The sequence below is a fragment of the Colletes gigas genome, unplaced genomic scaffold, assembly GCF_013123115.1.
Source record: "Colletes gigas isolate AHSC1104 unplaced genomic scaffold, ASM1312311v1 Colletes_gigas_Sc00012, whole genome shotgun sequence".
Taxonomy (NCBI): domain Eukaryota; kingdom Metazoa; phylum Arthropoda; class Insecta; order Hymenoptera; family Colletidae; genus Colletes; species Colletes gigas.
The window spans coordinates 482,122-501,672 of record NW_025106641.1 but is presented as its reverse complement, the minus strand read 5'-3'; the positions used below and the strand labels follow the sequence as shown (position 1 = coordinate 501,672).

The 19,551-nt window shown below is 44.5% G+C and overlaps 1 protein-coding gene across 3 annotated transcripts in view; it reads right to left on the bottom strand.

Moving 5' to 3' along the window:
• LOC122398878 (myosin-I heavy chain) overlaps positions 1-19,551 on the bottom strand; it is a 39,548-nt gene that overhangs the window by 13,254 nt on the left and 6,743 nt on the right. For all 3 annotated transcript variants that reach the window (XM_043399140.1, XM_043399139.1, XM_043399141.1), the window contains exons 2-3: positions 17,934-18,040; positions 9,030-9,092 (exon numbers count right to left, since the gene is read on the bottom strand). In XM_043399140.1, the coding sequence (XP_043255075.1) occupies positions 9,030-9,092; positions 17,934-18,040 (170 nt within the window). The remainder of the gene's footprint in view (positions 1-9,029; positions 9,093-17,933; positions 18,041-19,551) is intronic.

Genomic DNA, 19,551 nt, shown 5'->3' with positions numbered 1-19,551 from the left:
GGTCGCTTTATGACCGCCATAAACGCGTTGCGTAAACTCGGCCCGTCTGAAATCGAACTATTGATGTACACGCCTTTCGTAGCCGTGATACAATCTCCCAAAGGAATCGGTAAATGAAAGGGGCCGATGAAACGCGACCGTGGAACGTCCTATCGAATGACGTTCACGATTAATCGGGTTACCAGGGTCGGCGAGCCCAACCCCGCCCTTAATTCGAACCTTCTATTGGATCATCGGAATGTGTTTGTCGCGGCTGCAGCGCTCGAAACGGTAATTAAGACTAACGGGGCTGCAAAATCGGAATAAACATTCGAAAATTGAGGTTACGTTCTAACACAGTAGAAGGTATCTAAATCGGAACCTCTCGAGTTTACAAGCCCGGAATATAAAATATACTTTTAGATTTCTAATAAAAACGCAAATGGAAAAAAAAATAAATCGACCGATAAATCTAGAAATAAAAGCGCAAGATAGTACAACATTCTGGAACCGGTTTCAAGTCGCTGGTGAATGAACTCGCCGGACGAGAAAAAATTGCGTATCGTTTATCGCGACGGCGGACTATGGGCGCTGGAAGTTTCATAATTTTTTAACAGGTGAAACTTCTCCGTGTTGGACAGCTTTCGACTCGCCCCTCGACCCGTGCCAGCTATGCATTATGCAGCTTGCACCCGAGCCTGGTCTCCGGCTGCGGCCAGAACCGAGCGAAGTAGTGCAACCCAGTTTCGTGTCAGACGTCCCCTGCGCAACTGCGAGCGCAGCGAACGTTAATCCCACTAACCCCTCGTCGGCTCGTGAAAATTCATCGAGAGGCTCGATCCATTTCCATGAACCGACCATGAGGGAACGCTCGGCCCGTGCGAACATGCAAATCTTATCGCTGGAAACCTTAACGAAAAGCCGCGTTTACAACCCCTCTCCGGCGACTTCGTTTGGATCGCGGTCTCGCCGTGTCGGTTTTGCTTCGTCTGTTCGCCGTCAGAGGACAGACGCCTCCAAATACAGTGTAGTCGTTTCGCATAAACAGCGTTTCCCCGAGCAAGGGGGTCATTTGCAATACAAAAGCGACGCGAAAATTCTGAATCGAAAAAAATGCTGGATAACTTAAACATTTATATGTATTAATATATAGATTGTACGAACGACACATCCAGTCCTATTAACACATCATTTTTGTATAATTTTAACCTCTTGTGGGACGAATTGCTTCGTACAAACTGAATTAAAATTCTAATTGATACCTTTGACGTAATCTGTTTTTGTGACTATGCTATATATGTAATTAAGAAACTTATATAAATATATATTTACAATTATAGCCATATGAAGGCTGAACCGTAGTGCTAGTATCCTTGAAGAGGTTATGTCAGTATGTTCATTCAAGGGGGTGAATCTAGCAACGAGGCGAGAAATAATGAATGTTTCTAAACGTCTGGAACGTATCGCAGAGGTTAAATTTTGGACGCAAAAGGAACGAAACAGATTCATACGGATGTGCATAAGCACCTTCTGTATGCGTACCCTCCTTTTTCCTTTCGCTTGTGTGCAAATAAAGACAGTTGGACAGCTCTGCAAACGTTGGCTTCAGAAAAAATTAGCCGAGATTAAAATTGCGTAATTCTTAAGGAATTGCGAGACGTACCATTCGTAATCATTATTTTTTGTTTCTCATACACTCTCGTAGTTTCAAGATAACCTCTCTGCTTGGAAATTGTTCTTTCCCAGAGAAAAGAAATACGACAGATGGACGAGTCCAGTCACGTACAAATGCTCTGACCATATACTATCCCCTTTTTAGATATGACTTTCCTTATTTGGGATGCATATTGTGTCTGAAAATACGCCATCTATTATTCAGTAGGTTACCGAGTGACTATCAGAAAAACGAAAACACATTAGAAACCATTAGGAGACGTAAATGTTGCTTATGTAACCGTGGCCCGTTCATTTTGAACAAGCCAGGCCGTCTCCATTTCCCATTTCTCCATTATTAATGCGTTGACCGTCATGGTGGTCACCGGTGACCGGCGATCTACATTTTTTTAACCTAAATTTTTACTGAACTTTAATATTTATAAGATTGTAAATAGCTTGACTTTGTGATTTCTCTGTAAAACAATATTAATTCTGTAACCTAACCTATGATACGAGTAAAGTTTTATCTATCTCTGAACCGAGCTGGAAATAACTTGAGGGTGTCTTCCGAAGACTAAACGCAAAGGACTCTTATCGACTATTTTCGAAAGGAAATTATCTGCGGGCGTGTTTGTGCAGGAGATAAACTTAACCGGTGTCTGAAATTCTTGAGAAAATAAACGACGCTGGTAAAAATAGAGCAATGAAACGAATTCCAGGTGGTCGTCGTAGGGAAATCCCCGCCATCCGGAAGGTATCTTATCTAGTCGGTTCGAGGAACACATCCGGTATATACACGTCAACGGATAGAGTTGACCCTCTTCTTCGGTGATTGTTTTGCTTTTTAGGGACATCGGTTTTTAACGCCATACGTTACAGAAGCGATGTTTGAACAGCTCTCGCGACGCTATCTAACGTTTATTGCGAAATCGGCCGTTTGGAAAGCGCAGCTGGCGTTGAAAATTAAATCCGTGAAATACGAGCGTCATCCGTCAGGTTTCGACGTTACATGAACATCCTTCGATCCCGCGAGTGGAATAAAAGTGGAACGAAAACTGTCCGGACGTGGCATCGTAAAAATATACGTAAAAATATCAATCTCGGTTCTGTCGAATAATGTAACAGAAATTGTCGGTGTACCCTTTCGTCGGTAATGTACCGGGTGCCCCGAAATACTATATTAGAAGTTATCGTCAAAAGAAATGTATTTGAAGCATCGAAAGCAACTGAATCACAATCAGAATCTGCTATTAGTCCAGCGCGTGTTTTCTTAAATTTTTTTTAGGTTATACCGCTGTTCACGGCGAAGAGGAAAAATGGCGGCGCGAGAGAGAGCCGTTTTATAGCGGCGCGGAGGGCTTTACGAATGTTTTGATTCGAGAATAACGTAACCCGCGTGCCCCCGTTTATTTCTACAGCTGTGACTGCGAAATCAGCGTACAGTTCGTCGACTAGAGGCCACGACTCGTCGGGACACCGACTGGGGTCGTGCTTACGACCCCTCTTTTTCGGTGTCGTTGGCCGACGAATGCGCAAAGGTGAACAGAAACGGTGCTGAAACGAGGTTGCGCCGCACAAGGGTGGAAAACGGGATAATTTTTCACGGTTCGTTCCTCTACTGGGTCGTGTGCCGTTGATTAAGGGCGACGATGAACTTCGATCGACGATCGCGATCGTAAACTCTTGTACCCCTCTCGACTTATTGCAAGAAATATGGACGATTCGAAATTTCAATTATAGAATAAAATACTCCGCGTCGATTTTACCAGTCATAATCTGCATAATGCGAATACAGTGTATGCCTCATTGAAGTCGTCGTGACGCAAATGGCACAGGTTCGCTGTTCATTTTTCCCTTTCATTCGAAAATGTACCACTTTGCTGGTTGCAATAGGATGAATACCTTTGGCTATAGCTGCCGCGATGCACAGTTCGTTCGATGATTACTCGATTTCAATGGCGGAAGTTAGTATACACGTAGCCCAAGGTACGAGTGCAATTTTAATTACGTATTTCCACTTGAATTCGTCAGACTGACGAATACTTTTTTTTTTTTAGATTGAAAAGTAATATTTATAATTTCTGTAACTTCGAGTATGGAGACCGAATCGAGAGATCGGGTAAATCTAGCGATAGAAACGCGCGAAGTGGATCGCGTAAAGCCTTGAAAAGAAAATGGCGCGGTATCAGGTCGGACCAGCAGATCGCTGACGACGAACGCAGCTGGTCCAGTTACCTGGATGATCGTCTGTGACGAAGCTCGCGCGGATGATTGCCTCGAAACACTCGGATCGATCGTCGACGGGTACACCCGCTGGGCGGAGAGTAAAAACAGCACGCAAAGACGTACGATACGGAATGAACAACGCCGCGATAAAAATGTTCCCGACTCATCGGTTCGCGACGCATACTGACTGGAGGATATCGAGACGCTCCAGTTCCTCCTCTTCAACGTAGACACGCCCGATAAACGACAGCTTTTTCCTTTGACCGGAACACGATGCTGTTTTTACGCAGCCTTTAATGACTAGCACGTTCCACGGAATACGGAGAAAATACATTCTCTAACATTTAAATTGCTTAATAAAAAAACAATGCTAAAATATACTTCGATCCATTTTCTTCACAAAGAAAAATCATTTTTGGCGAATTATTGAGGGGTTAAGAACTCGTTGTAGGTTCGAAGCGTCGGTCACCGGTGACCACCATACCGGTTTAGCCGAAAGAACTCGTTATCGAACGAATGTCGTCTGGGGAGATGTTTAAAACGGTTCGACGTAGGAGTCTCTGCCTTCCCCGGATAACTGAAGCGCCAGACACAAGGTTCTGTCCAGTTATCCGGGTGACACTGTACACGTCAATGCCTCCCGACGTTGAATTACAAATCATCAAAGTGGAACGGCGAAGTTGTCCCCGGTGTGTGCCTGTTGTCTGTCGTTATCCATGATTCCGGGCGTTTCTCCTATTTCGCAGCCATCACCGGAAATTACGATGGTCCTAGAATCGCGCCAGATCCATCGTCGACGATTAATCAGTGAGCGACACCCTTCACGCGGGGAACCGATATTCGATTACCACGAAATTATCCTTACATGCTGCGATCGGGACGAGACTGGTAACTATGTTTCCGAACTCTCGGAGCTGAGGTAACGATCACCACCTGGATTACGGTTTCAACAAATTTTATTCCCGGGACCAACGAAAATTTGAAACTTGTTTCGTTAAACGGTTCACTAGACGGTTTTAAAATTAAATAGAAAGGTAATTAAAGCGTGCAATATTTTCTGGGACACCCTAACAGATAGACTCAGACAGTTACGTAATTGTTACAGGACGTTCGTGTACCGTTGCGACGCAATTAGGTGAAAATTCGTACCGTGACGGTGGAACATCACGAACCTTCGAGGAACACGCGTTGTACGAACTCTGTTCATGGAACTGTAAATCTACATAGCGCTATTACGCGACGAATTTAAACTGCAAAGTTCCCTCGAGTAACAGGGAATATTATTTATCGCGTGAATATATTTTTTTTAATAAATTTGGGAGTCTCAAAATCACGTTTGAATAAAGTTGAAATGGGAAGTATGTACCAATTACCTAACTATGCCTGTAATTGGCACTTTGCTCTACCAGTATTATTCATAATTCTAGTAGAACCTTTGTCGCAATGGCGAACGCATCGCGCGAGATTGGTTGTGCGTTCGCGCTTCACCGTGTCACGGCCGTCGTAAGTTTATAATACTACTCTGCTCTACCCGGGGATCAAAGTGAAACTATCGTACAGGGCGACGCGCTTCAAAGAGAATGCCCGAGTGTCTCCGGGTTGCTTTTGAAGATTCGAAAAACTGGTCAAGGCTAACGATACACGCTCGAAACGTACGAGCGGCGTTGAAATTATTTTCTACTTTCATAGAGATCCCTCCTTTTACGCCAGAGAACACCTTTCAAGCTATCTAAATTTTCAAAAATATTTTTACAAAGATAAACCTTTGACTAGGTTTAATTCAAAGTAGAGTTATTTACAATCAGGGTTCTTCCATTGTAAACGATACGGTAACAAGTTTAAAGTGACGGTCACCGGTGACCACCATGTTCGCCACTATTTCATTAGTGATGGATAACCAATAAAACCAATTTAGTTTCTAGAATCATCTGATAAAACATGGTGGCTCAAGAAACGGTTCGAACAATCGTTTCTGATTTTTCTAGGTGCAGGAATAGTTATGGAAGTCCAGACAGTCGATAGGTTCGGACTGTTAGTAGAGAGCTACAGTCTGTCCCAGTTTCTAGAATCACCTAATAGAACACGGTGGCTCTAGAAACAGTTGAAATAGCTGTTTATGATTGTTCCAGGCACTGGAATAGTTATGGAAAGTCCAGGTGTACCCGAACATCGTTGGACGACAAGAGAAAAGGACGAAGCTCCGAAGGCTCCAGGGCAACCACGACGAGTCTCCGAATCCGATGTGCGCTCCAGCCCGATCAATAACACGGGGCGTGCACCACGCTGAGCCACCCTTTTCCTTCTTGCCAGCCAGGGGTCCTCGTTTTGGTACCCCTGCTGACCTTCGAAATCACCGATCGTTCCACTCGATGATGTTACAATTTTTTTTAAATATTTTTACTCCTTTTATCTCACTTCCTCCTTTCGACCTGCTATCGCGCTCCACCGGAAGTCACCTATGAATAAGATTAACTTCGATCCTCCGTCGCAAGACGCGCCAACGCCCTGAGCCGAGTTCTTCGCGCGATATTTCACGCGAAAGAAGTTACAAATTTGTATTGAATATTACTTTAAACTAGACTCTGTTAAAGTGTATTTAACAGCACGAATTATAAACGAGACTCCCAGATACGGGAAGGTGTATTGTACCGGTGTAAAAATAATTCAGGAAAAATTCTAAATTATTCATTTCGAATATCTCGCGCGGAAGTTTTCCAATGAAAGTATTCAAACGGTCCTAGCTTGGGGCCATTAGGCGAATACTTCGCGGAACACTTGGCGGAACTATCGGCCGAATATTCGGAACCATTACGAATATTACCGACGTTAAGGGTCCTTTTCAACTTTTTCATAAATACCAGGCTCGTTTGGCGGTTAAAGAAGTACACGGTGCGAGTGTACAAAGTCAAAGGAACACGATTACATCAAAGGACACGGGGGAATCGCGTCAAAGCGATTTCTAATCCTATTCGGAACTATCGAACCAATATTCAGAAAGCACCAGGTGATAATGGCTGACCCATCAAACAAATACAACGTCGAATCAAATTTAAAACCTCTGCAGGAGTCTGTAGAAACATATTAACGTAGACGCTGTACCATTTAGAGGTTAAGTAGAACTAAGAGTAGACGCCATTTTATGGATGTTTTCGGTAACTCTGATACGAATATGAAATTAAAAAGACCTCGACGTCTGTGAAGGGCAAATGGTAACGCGTGTAACCACCCTTCGAACATGCTTAAACGGCTAATTTTGTCCGAGAGTCAAATGGTTACTTTCAATCGTGCCCCGTCAGATGGATAAAGCAGAACGAGACTTTGTCTGGACGCAAAGGGTTGAGACTCTGACTCCCCTCACTCCGTGGAACGAATTCTATCGCGACGCGTTCTTTTTCCCATTCTTTAATTCGATTTAATCCGACGACGCGGTCCCGTTCACCCCTTTTTGTTTCTTACCGCTTGCACGTTGCTCTCGAGGAGACCAAAGGGGTCCACGTACACGGACCTGGAGGATCGTTTTACTGCCAGGCTGTCGGCGACCCGTATATTTACGTTCCAAGTGGCTGCCACTCGATCCCGAAATAAGTCCCTCGCGATGGCTGCACCCTAATCCACGGCACCCCGACGTATGCGCGAGTTAACGCGATGGTTTTTAAGTGTTCCCGATCGGCAGATACGGTCTCGCGCGTGCAATCGAAAATAGAAACACAGGATACAGTGGTATCCATCACCGAGCCAGTCCACATCAGCCTGCCTTTACAGTTTGAACGAGTGGTCGAGAGATATCTTATTTTCCAACACACGGTATTGTTTTTTCAGAAGTCCGTCGTTCCCGTTCCCTTGAAAACAGCTGCATTTGCAGGTGCTGCGACGAGCCCGTCAAATCAAACGCGCAGGAGAACACAACGAAATTCGCTCAAGGCTTTGGCAACGTCGATTGTAATACAATACGTCGGAGAAAGAGACAGTGAATGTTTTTCTCAGAAAATTCGCTCGAGACTTTGACTGTAATACGATACTTTGAAGAAGAAGACGGTCAATGTTCTCTTCTCGCTTTGACGCGTTGGACCGTTTAGGTTAGGGGTCGCACGAGCGTCGAAATGGACATGAATTTCTATGTTCTTCCTTGTCTTGCAATCGAGAACAACGAAGACAGACAAGATCGACGTTCCTGTGTCTGGCTTGGTTGTTTTCAAGGACAAGAAAAAACATAAAAACGCACGTCGTTTCGACGCTGGACAAAACTCGCAACGATCTTATTCTCCATTGCTGTTTCTTCGAATACTTTAAATAGAAAATACTTTAATATGATTTGAAAAAGAAAGTCTTACACGTTGGAGGTTAGTAACGCGCCTGACAAAGGTGCATCGAACGTTTGAAAGGGAGAAAAAAATAGATGGCGGAGCGAAAGGAATCAACCGTCCTGTCAACTCGTCGTAACGAAGTACCGTGACCCAGAAAACCCTTCGAGAGTTGATCGCCGTTTCGCGATATCTTCGCGAAAGCACGTCGTGGTTTCCGTTTCCTGTGTTCGGGCCGAGGCCTAGCAATTCCAATACGATAAATGCGTCCTGTCGTACGTTTCGTCGTTCTGGGAAACCGGTTAAATAAAAGCGTACTCAGTATATTATTCTTTGGGCGTCCAAATTTTGAGAAACGAGAAACCTACAAGTTAATGATTTTTTACCGTAAACTCGAACGTAAACAAACAAATTAAAAACAACGATATTAAAAATCGAATCGATTTCGCGCCAGGACTTTTTCAGTCACCGTTTAATCACGGAAGCCCCCCTTCGCGGCAATACTCGTGGCGAAGTTTTTAATTGTACGTGCAAAGAGGGGTCCAATTATTGTTTATCTCGAGGAGGGGATCAGCACGTGCGGCCTTCTGTGTTCCTCGAGTCGATGCTTAATATTTACTATTCTTCGACGGTACTTCCGGCTTGCGTTTACCGCAGGAAGTGCGCAAGTGTGGCGCGTTTCAGGGACTGGTGGAGATACGAGTCCATTATCTAAATTCCGTTAGAAATTGCAGGACGTTTTCAATGTGCATTCCGATACTAAAATCACAAGCTTCAAAATTTTATAATAAAACAAAATATTTCCTAGTTTTCCTAGCATTCAATCGCCTTAAGCAGTTCTATTAAAGTAATGATCCGTTCACTCACGTTCGTGTAGAAGTCCACTTCTTTGTAGGGGTTCACAGCCACCAGTATGGACCCCGTGTAGGTCTGCATCGAAATTCTGAGTTAAGGAAAATGGTGTGCAACGAAGTCGTTCGCCTATTAATTAGGGCAAAAGCAAGACATACAAATGGGGAGGGTGAGGGAACGGAAGGTGTGTTTACTGTCGCTGAAAAGAACCGTACCAACGGCATTATTTCTCGTTCCTCTGGAACCACCTTGAATGATAATGCAACGCGCATTCCCGATGGGGCTGTTCTGCATACGCGTGACGTCACACGATCCGACGACGCGAAAGGGCACACGCGTGACGATATTTCTTAAATAAACGTGACATTATCAATGGATGGAATAATTTGTGGCAAAATATTCCCCCCAAAAATAACATAGGATGGAAACATCACAAGATAAATTATCATAGACAATGTACGGTAAATATACCGTAAGCACCAATCCCGTCAACGCTTTCACTATGAAGCACACATGCAGTCAGACAGACAGCAGACAGACAGACAGGTAGACAGACAGAGCTGTAATAAATCAATCAATCACTCGCGAGTGCGAAGTGAAAACTTTACTGTAGGTTATCGTCGATCAAATTAACAAAGGTATTTACAATAATTACTGCGATAACATTGGTCGACGATAAATATTTATTCGTTATTCCGTCATTTGAACTCGTCTCAGCTAAACGAAACGACGAAAGTACGAGACGTTTTTAACGATCCGCAGCGATCTACCGACAAGTGTTCTCCAAAACTTATTTTTCCCCCTTTTCTTTCTCTATTTCTCGGATCGTTATTATCGCGGGAGATCGTTCCCGGTGCTGAATTCGACGATTATAGTCCAGCAGGCATCGTCGAAGAATCCCCGGGAGAAGATTGCGAGTCTCGAGGCTCTCCCTTCCATAATAACCGAACGATGACATGGTTTCGATGCTGTTTCGGGGTGGGGGTTGCCGAAATGACGTCAGACCAGGGGGTGAACCCGAGGGGATGACTCACGAGGCTGAATGCCGGCAGCGAGAAAGGGAATAACGCACCTATAACTATACCCTTCTGCAACATTTCGAACAGCAGGGTAAAAAAGGGACGCTATCGGTTCGCTGGGAGGGGGAAATGGTTCACGCTTTGCAACAATTTGCATGGCGTTCTTTCGCGGTTTCGAGCTGGCTTCCGTCGGGAAGGTTCATTTGAAATCGTTTAGAAAATTTCTTCTTTACTTTGGAATATTTATTCGATAGCTTTGTAAACTTTTGTTTCCGCTTGGTGTCTCTCTTTGATTTTACAGTCGATTTTAAGGGACGTAAAACGGCACGCGAGATCTTCCAAAGGTTAAAGGCTGTCAAAAAGAAATGTTTAAAAAATTCACAAGTAAATTGAAACAGAGACGAGAGGTCTGGTCGCACATAAAGCAAATTCTTCGGGCGTAATAAGGCAACGAAGGTTAGCGAGAGCCTCTGATAAAAGACCATCGTCGTTTCTTTCTTCGACCGAACATCCTGGGGGGGCTGAGGGGACCTTTTCATCCAACCTTTTGCAGTCTCCTTCGCGTCGCGCGCGTTACGTCTATTTTAGTCTGCGACCTTTTCTGTTGGCCAGCAAATAATTTCTCTTTTATTGCGACCGTAAAGGTAGCCTTCTACCTGTCATTCGCAGGACTCGAATTACCCTCGGACAAGCAGGTTCATCGATCGTACAAGAAAGATGAAGAACGACAGTGCAAACGTATTGTCATTACACTTTCTACAGGGTGATGGGACTGAAAAGGACACCGACACGACCGCGGAATTTAATCACGACGCTGAAAGGGTCTGAAACGTCTCAAGGGGTTAGAGAGCCTCTATAAACTACTATCGATCCGCGAAGGGTTAATTTGTGGGATACAGGTGAGCGACAACACCTGTCATTTTTTTTATAATTTGAGAGATATAAAAGGTTCATTTCCATCGTACGATATTCGTGTAAAAAAATTCATAAACACGTTTCCATAATATCCATTTTTGGACCATTCAAATTTCAATTCAATTTTCTCAATTTGGACTTCTTTTGTCAGTTTAATTTTTGTTCAAAAAAGCAAATATCAATCGCCCTTCGAATAGCCCCTTTTAAGTCCAACGATCCACGTTTCCGCGCGTCTTTCTTTCGCCCCCGCGAGAGGAAATAGGCGTCCATTTGCAGTCCGCGAGAAAAACTCCTTACGGTCGACCGTATTTCCTACCGCGGCATTGTCGTTCGCGATATTAATCTTTCCACACTTTTGTCGTGTGACCGGTTCGAGGAAAACGTTTCCGTACGTCCGAGGTGCTCGTGGAATTTCGTTCAAAGGACAAGCGTCGACGCGAGACGAAAGGGTAACTCGGGCAATTTTCGCAATTTCGCCACTCTGACCGTTTTTTCGCCACGGCCTGGAGCACAGAGTAAGTTCGCGGATAAATGTTAGGATGAAAGGGATATTTTCGTCAAAATTTAACGCTATGACTGTGTCACAGAGCTCGGAATCGCTGCAACGGAACTCTTTGCAACGGAACACCCGAGGGAAAATGGCTGTTCCGCGACCTTTGTCTTTGATCGAGAACAGTTTAGTTTTACCAAATGTACGAAAGCTTTCCGAACTAATGCCGGCGAATTTTCGTTTTACTTTTCTGAATATCGACAGGGAAATTGTTCAGGGTTTATCGTATTCGTGAAATTTTCACTAATTACTCGAAACTACGATCTAACAACAGAGAAAGTAGCGGGAATACGGCGACTATGGCGCCATCTTCGTTCGTTTCGTTTGTTTTACGCACTTGGCAACAATATGGCCGCCCGAGGCGAAGATGACCAGGTCTCTGATCGCAGGGATTTCTAATTATTACTAAATGTAGACATTTCTAGGCTACGACAATATTGTATCGGTAAACTGTGTCCGCGTCGTACAGTTTAATGACGGTCAGCAACCGTTCGGAGGTCAACACATGTCACAAAGAGGGTAGTTGACCCAGAAAAGGGTAAATCTCGAGGTATCAAACGACACGGCGCAAACAGAGCATGAAATTTTCAATAAAATCCAACCCCGCGTTCCCCCGGATGACCCAAAAGGAAACTGACCGCAAAAAGAATTCTCCCGCGTAACGTCGAGATGCATTCAACCCCTTTTGCACCTTTAAATCAGTCTCCATGGGTTATTAATAACAACCGTAACGTATTTATAATCTCAAATTTTAATTCGTAGTTCTAACGTTTCTTGTATCGAGATATTTGCCTCGTTACATAACCTAGCAGATCGACTTTCGTACTCGTGACACGTACTCGATAAAATTTCCACCCGAAACTCCCGATCGAGAGAAAGTCGCGATCGACTTCGTCTTCCTTTTCGTTGGCCTAATTCGCCCCGCGTCGACGGGTTCTGTAAACACAGGAAAGGGTTCTCGAAAGCAGCCGCATATCCGGCCCTCTGGGCTCTGGTCTCCGGACCGCCCCCACTCCGCGCGAAACGCCGCTAAAAGGTGGCCGAGCCTCGTCCTCGACGAAAGCAATTGAAACCGGCTAAGAGCGCTTTGCTAGCGAGAGGTTAATGAGAGCGAGCTACCCTCTCCGCGTCCAAGTATCCGTCGCGCGAGCGACCGAATACCGGAACACAACAGTGGGAGGGAGAAAAACGAACAATAGAACAGGACAATCGCGAATAGACACCGTCCAGAGAGCCTCGTGCATGAAACATGATACGCTCGGTTCGATTTCCACCGTGGCACTCTGTCGATGAGATTTGGAAACAGAAATTAGAAATGGCGTCGAAAAGTTTACGCTTTTTCGCGAACGAGATCGAACGGGATAGGAATTTAAAAAAATTGAAACCGGTAGAGAAGTAAAAATAAAGAAAAACTTTCGCTCCACGGATAGTAATCGATGTGTACGTGTATATTCTTTCCAAACGAGTACACATCGATGAAAGCGACGGGTAAACGAGATAACGTTGCTGGTAGTGTAAAAGGCGAGAAAGAAGACGCTCGATCGGGTAACCAGGGTTGCAGGGCGCGGGGGGGGGGATCCAGAGCTTCCGGTTTCGTCGACGTCGCTGGGGACAGGGTTAATCCGATATCCCGAAAGAGAACCGAGCCTTTACAAAAAGAGCGTTGAGTAGCTCGAGTACCGTTGGATAATGGGTGGGCGGCGAAACGTACACGCTGAAAACGCCCAAAGTTGCTTACTCTTGCTTTCCTTCGCACCGAATGAAATTCGGACCAAGCTGAACATCTTTAGCAGAAATTCGCAAAATGGTAACCTTTTTGGTTCGAGAATAAAAAAAATTATTAATTATGGGATGTATTGCGAGTTCTCTCGTACAAAGGACGCCGGATAATTTACATGAGACAAGCGGTATAAAATCACGTTGAAAAGTTGGAAGCGAGGCTCGAACAGCACTCTCCTGGCAAGCGAATTATTTTCATCGTCTCAATTATCTCCGCTTATTGGGGCCCTCGATCGACTAACGATCGATTGAATATAATAAATTCCATTTAAACGAATCTCTTCGTCTATATTACGGAAACGTTCGTGCCGGGCGATCGAATCTCGTTCAGGTACGACGGACGAGACTAATTAATGGAAATTGGCGCAGTTTCGCCACCCAACGGTTTTGTGTCGCGGTTAATTTCGTTAGGAAAATTGAAAGTTCCGAGACGAGCAAAGAGGATGCCCATCCGCGGTGTTCTAAGACTTCCATCGATGCCTATCGACACGGTGGGAACGCCTATAGCATACAAATAAGACACCCGACGACGACAAGCCGACACTGATGCTTTATTGCACCCGCGAAAGTACGTCTTCTTCACGTCTGAGGGGGAAAAGCTCGCTTTCCGATTGCATTTTTCTAAAACCCTTCAAGAAAATCTCATTCAAACGATGAAATTCGAAATATTAACGAAGATATAACATTTTCGTTAAATCGTTCTTTAACCCTCAACTGGTAACATGCATGGCTCAATACGATTCGCTATTTCTTCCTTTCTCCCTAGACAAAAAAATAAAAATACTATACGTTGGTATTATTCCAGTTTTACCAATCTCTGATCATCCCCACCGTAGCTTTCTTTTGTTATCCATTTTTTAATTTGTTATCAAACACACGGTAGCCAACATGCTTGAATAATAATTTCCCTTTTCCTCTATGAGTCCTATATCGCAGGCTATAATACTTCCAAATTCCCTCACGTTCGCAGCCAGTCGCGACGAGAACAAAGCGTCCATTGCCGCGCGACTCCAGCCGACTTCGACCAGAAATTTAAATATATTGGCTTGGACAAAAAGCCTCGTCTCGTTTTTTTATCAAAAGAAACTCGAACGAATACCAAACAATCAAATACGACCATACTCCTTTTTCTTTCCAAGTGCGCGATAAATGTCAACCGTTGGGTTGTGTACGCGCGTGTAAAATTAAAACGTAATCGGGTCGTTTTCAACGGACAATAATCGCACGCTCGAGCCAGAAATATTTCAACGGGTATACCCGGGATCACGCGTGAAAGTCGTTAAAAATCTCAGCGAGCCAAGGGGAATAAAAAAAGAGGTTCGACGACAGTGCCCCACGGAGGGCGAGCAGAAACGTTTTTTACGTAAACACAAGATCTCTCGGATTACGTCATCGAGCAAGAAACCATGTTTCTCCGTGGTTCGAGCGATAGCAACACGTGCCGATGCTCCGAGCTCGCTCGACCGCGACGCGAAAAATCGATATTATTTCGCCCCATAACCTCCAATCTCGTCCATTACCAGCGCAGGCCAATATACATTAGCACGAATAAAATGCTCGCCGGTTAAAGACAACGGGGAATATTAATTTACCCGACGGTATACTTTGTTCACGGTCGTCGATGCTTCCAACTCGGGGAACCAGCTATCTCACGATCGGAAGCGTTCGCAAAGGCGAACAACTCCTCACTGGTGCAGCTATTTAATCAACCAACGATCTATCGACCCGAGCCCCTTTAGGCGGGGTGCAGCGTGCAGTTTTATTGGCCCGATTGTTAACACACGATTCCGCCGTTAATACTGTTGGGGCACTGTTATTTCCGTCGAAATCGGGAAAGTAAAATTCCCGACGGTATTCGCGCGTACAGATTCAGTGGCGTAACCAAATAAATGTTTACACGTATCACTGCCACGTTCGTGCAACGAAGAAGTTAACCTATTTGAAAAGACCTGATACTCGCTGCACGAAACAGAGGTTAATGCGTTCGATATCGTTTGAAATTTGTAAATCGACCGTGGAATACGTTTTATTCTGCTTTAGGGACGATTGAATACACGATTTCATGCGTTTACTGTAATCGATCGGTGATAATGTTTCCGGTAGAGTTCAAACATTCCAATTACATTTAAATTTGAACATAGAAGCTTCGTCACGCTGCCATGTGCAATCGCGTCAATTTCATATCGACTGAACGTGCTCAACCATAGACACTGTTTACTCTACCATATCGACCGGATAATAGATTTAATTAACACGTTCACCACCATGAAAATCAAATATCTAACCTCACAATCTTACGAATAGATTCTTAATAATTTGTCTAGGGAATAAATAATATGCAGAATCGAATCAGGAAGATAACGAAATTGGTACAGCAAAGGTGGCGATCGTGTATCGAAAAAGAGACGACGGGATGTTGGAACGTGGTCCATTTGCCACGATGTTCCTTGTGGGCGACTTTATGCGTCGTCCCACACACAACGACGGAGGTCGGTGGCGCACGAGGAAGTGTCCACTAACGAGCGCACCGACGACGACCTAAATCGCCAAGGCAAACGCATCACGCGTTTGAATTCCGGTGTTTGGACCAAGAGACCGAACAGAGGAGAGGCAAAAACTTCATTCCCGATTATAGGCGGAGGCTGGCTCAACTCATTAGCGAGCGTCATCCACGATGTTCGAGGATGAGCTTGTTCCTACTCGAGAATTAATCGCACGTGTTTCCCCGTCCAGTTCCGAATCGCGATGAAATTCCGACAAACTGAGCGACCGAGCAATTTACTTTCCGTCCGTTCGACGTCGCGAGACATTTTCGAACAGAATATTTATGCACTTATCAAACGGTCACTAGCCGACTATTTTACATAATTTAGTACTTTTGAATAAAATATAAAAGGTGTATCCCAATATGCTAGACCTAGTTCAGCGGTCGATCGAGGGCATAAACCAATTAAACAAGTTCACATACACGTCTGCCCTATATGACCTTGTTCTCAAGTTATAGCCACCTTTCTATACTCTGGTAATTCTTAATGGAAAACTAGGCTAGTAGAACCGATTCCACCGATCTACTTCTATACAATGCTCCACATCTAAAAACTTTCCTAACCTAACCTTCAAAAAAAAAAACCTTCGTGCGTAATAGGTTAAGAATAACCTACTGTCGGTACCAAAATTTCTACAGATTTATTCGTAACTTCAACACAGTTCTTTCAGACATTGTTTCGAACAAAACCTAACCTAGCTGACGAGTGAATTCTTAGAGAAGACGTTTCTCAATAATTCTCTTCGCCGTCCGAGTGTGAACTATGAATTGACCGGCGACTATTTTCCGGTTTATTCTCGGATAATTTAATTAAGAAACCAATCCAATTAACGGGCAGAATTTCGACAAAAGAAGCGGCACGAAGTCGTTGACGCGAGTTTAGCCGATATTTCAGCCCCGAGGCGGACCAATATCTCCTCGGATTATTACGTAGTAAGAGAGAAGGCTCGTGGATGATCATTTGATCGTCTTGGAGGCGCTATCTGCGAATCTGTGGATCAGACGCGCCGCAAGGGGGCCAGGGGGGGATTAAAGCTCGACAAGAACCGACAGTGGGTCGTCGGTGTCGGTCGTTGGGTCGGCAAACCTGTGTAGATGAATGGGTCTGGCCCTGGGGTGGTTCACCAGCTGACTGGGGTTGTCGTCATGGCAACGAACGAACCAACCCGGGAGCAACGCCCCACCCCTACAAAATTCATACGTATAGTTCCTTTTCACCCCTTTCTGCCCTTTTTCTCTTTCTGTTGGTCTCGCCCTATCTTGCTCAACTGCTTCCACCTACTTCCTCTTTCCTACTCCATTACACTCGGATTCTCTACTTTTAATTCTCTCCTCTGTTTCGCTCTCTTTTCGAACGTAGTTAGGCGACGTGCATTCAACTCTCTTCTTCGGCACTTTTTAAGCAACCGGATGGCGCAGAAGGGTTTCGAAAATGATTTCTAAGCCCCCCCACTGTATTCTAATCAGAGCTGGGCGAAATTTACAGAGAAACTGTTCTAAATAATAATGATTGTTGTACAGATTTCTTGGCATATTTTATTCGAATAAAGGATTTGAAAGGATGAAGACAGTAGGGTCAATATTCCTAACCTCAAATACGATTCGAGCTTCAAACTTTCTCGTGGTTCGTTGTAAGTCTAAAATCGAGGAGTGTAAGCTCGAGCAAGTAATTCCCAAGAACGAATTCTTAACTCCGGGGCATAATAACGACGAATGACGAAACGGACGGAAGTCCGTTCGCCACTTTTTGCGAAACTCTTACACGCGCGGAACAAGACGGGTTCACATATACTCGAGCGTGCTCGTTAGTCCACAAGTTACACGCTTAACAACTTTGAGATCCTACTCGACTCGATGACTGTTTTGTTTAGCGGACGGGCTCACGAAAATTCGTTAAACAAAACAAATGAAATCTCTCGCGATGTTCTTACACGGAAGTCGAAGGGAACCTTTCACTCTACATATAAAACAGAAATGTATCTGTTCTATATTCGTGTTCTATATTCGACCTTATTAAACAATGTCGATACAATGTGAATTGTCAGGACTCTTACCGATTACTTATACGAGGTACTTTAATTTTGTACACATTTTGTATAATCAAAGGATACGTATATCTGGTCCCTGCCGTATCGGACTTGGAGATTCCGATTGATTCCAGTCTCGTCGATGTCGCTGATCACCGTCATGTCCGGAACACCGAACTCGGGGCTCGAGCCTTCAACAGAGTGCACAAGGAATGGTTAATGGTATGAAAAATTCAGAATGAAGATTACTTAACCTATTTTTCCACTTTAAGCAAGTGGAAAATGGTAACGTTTTTATTCTCTTTTCTAACCGTAGAAAAGTAAGCCCGCCCAAAATTCTTTATCAGACCGTCTACAGTCGGAGGATTGATCGCGTTCGGTTGGCAGGAATGCGATATGGAAACCTGGTAAATTCTCTGGCCACCTGTTGTTCGCGCAGACAATACTGTACGTGGCGATTCCTTGTCACTTCGAGTGGTCAATTTCGAGCACAATCGAGGCGTTAATAGGAAGCCGAGGGAGGGAACGCGGCGCTAAAATATTGCATCAGGGACGATGATTCGAGCCTCTCCCTTCTTTTCCTTCGAACGACGCAAGCTATCCGAACGTGGCAAAAAATTGTCCATCTTGATCAACTATCGATCGTCGCGAAGACCACAGGAGCAATGTTACGATAGAAGAGTAACAGAGGATACAAATATTAAATCGTTAAAATAATACAGCATTCTATTATTATCCGGTAAGAAAACGTTGGAATAACAGTCCTATCGTATATCAATAACAGTATCCGGTTAACGAGCACACAACTGTACTTCGAAGCAACTTAAATTAATATTTACAGCGAGGGTAAATCGCTGTAAAAAATGGGAGATTTAATGGAAATCGTCGACGAAAAGTTTTAAGATTGCAGCTACTACAATTTGTTGACGCAAAGTGTGGGACTTGTTACACACGGGTCGCACCTACCCCAAACACGCCGTGCGCTCTGATGTAACGCTTCCTGCGGTTTGCCTTTTTCTGCCAGTTCATTAAGCACACGCCTTTGTATCGCCGACGTTCGCGACTTTTTTTTTTTTCTCGTCCCGTTGCGGTTTTTTGCGCGAAGGGGAGAAGAAAGGCGAAAAAAGACAAACATCAGAGAAGGTGGGATCGCGCGTCGAATTTAAAGTCACACCGTGATGTATTCCCACCACTTTCGACGAACGCGATGCATACCACCGGAATTGCATTCTTACCGTCAACCGGCGTCTCTATTTATTACGGTTACGGGTGACTGTTTTCTTATTCCGTTACAAAATTACTGTCTATATTGCATTTTTACTTGGCTTTGGTCATTTATGTGGGCATGGTTGGTTCTCAGAATTCAACGGAGATAACGGAAGAGTATAAGCGCGAGTGAGATATAGATATACAATAGCTGGCACCCGAACACCCTGTATACAATGTATCGATAACGATCGGCGTCAAGTTACACTCGACACGCTCGATGTTCGAAGCCGCTTTGGCTTCCAAGAATTGGTGGGGATAACTCTGGTCACTTATGTGGGCACTACTGTATCGTGTAAATAGAGTTATATCGCGCAGGAATTATTGTAAGATCTTAAGCTGCGTCCCCACTGGATCGGCACGGCTCGGCATTTGCCGATAGCTGCGTCCCCACTGGGTCGGCACGGCTCGGCATTTGCCGATCGGCACAGCGTTC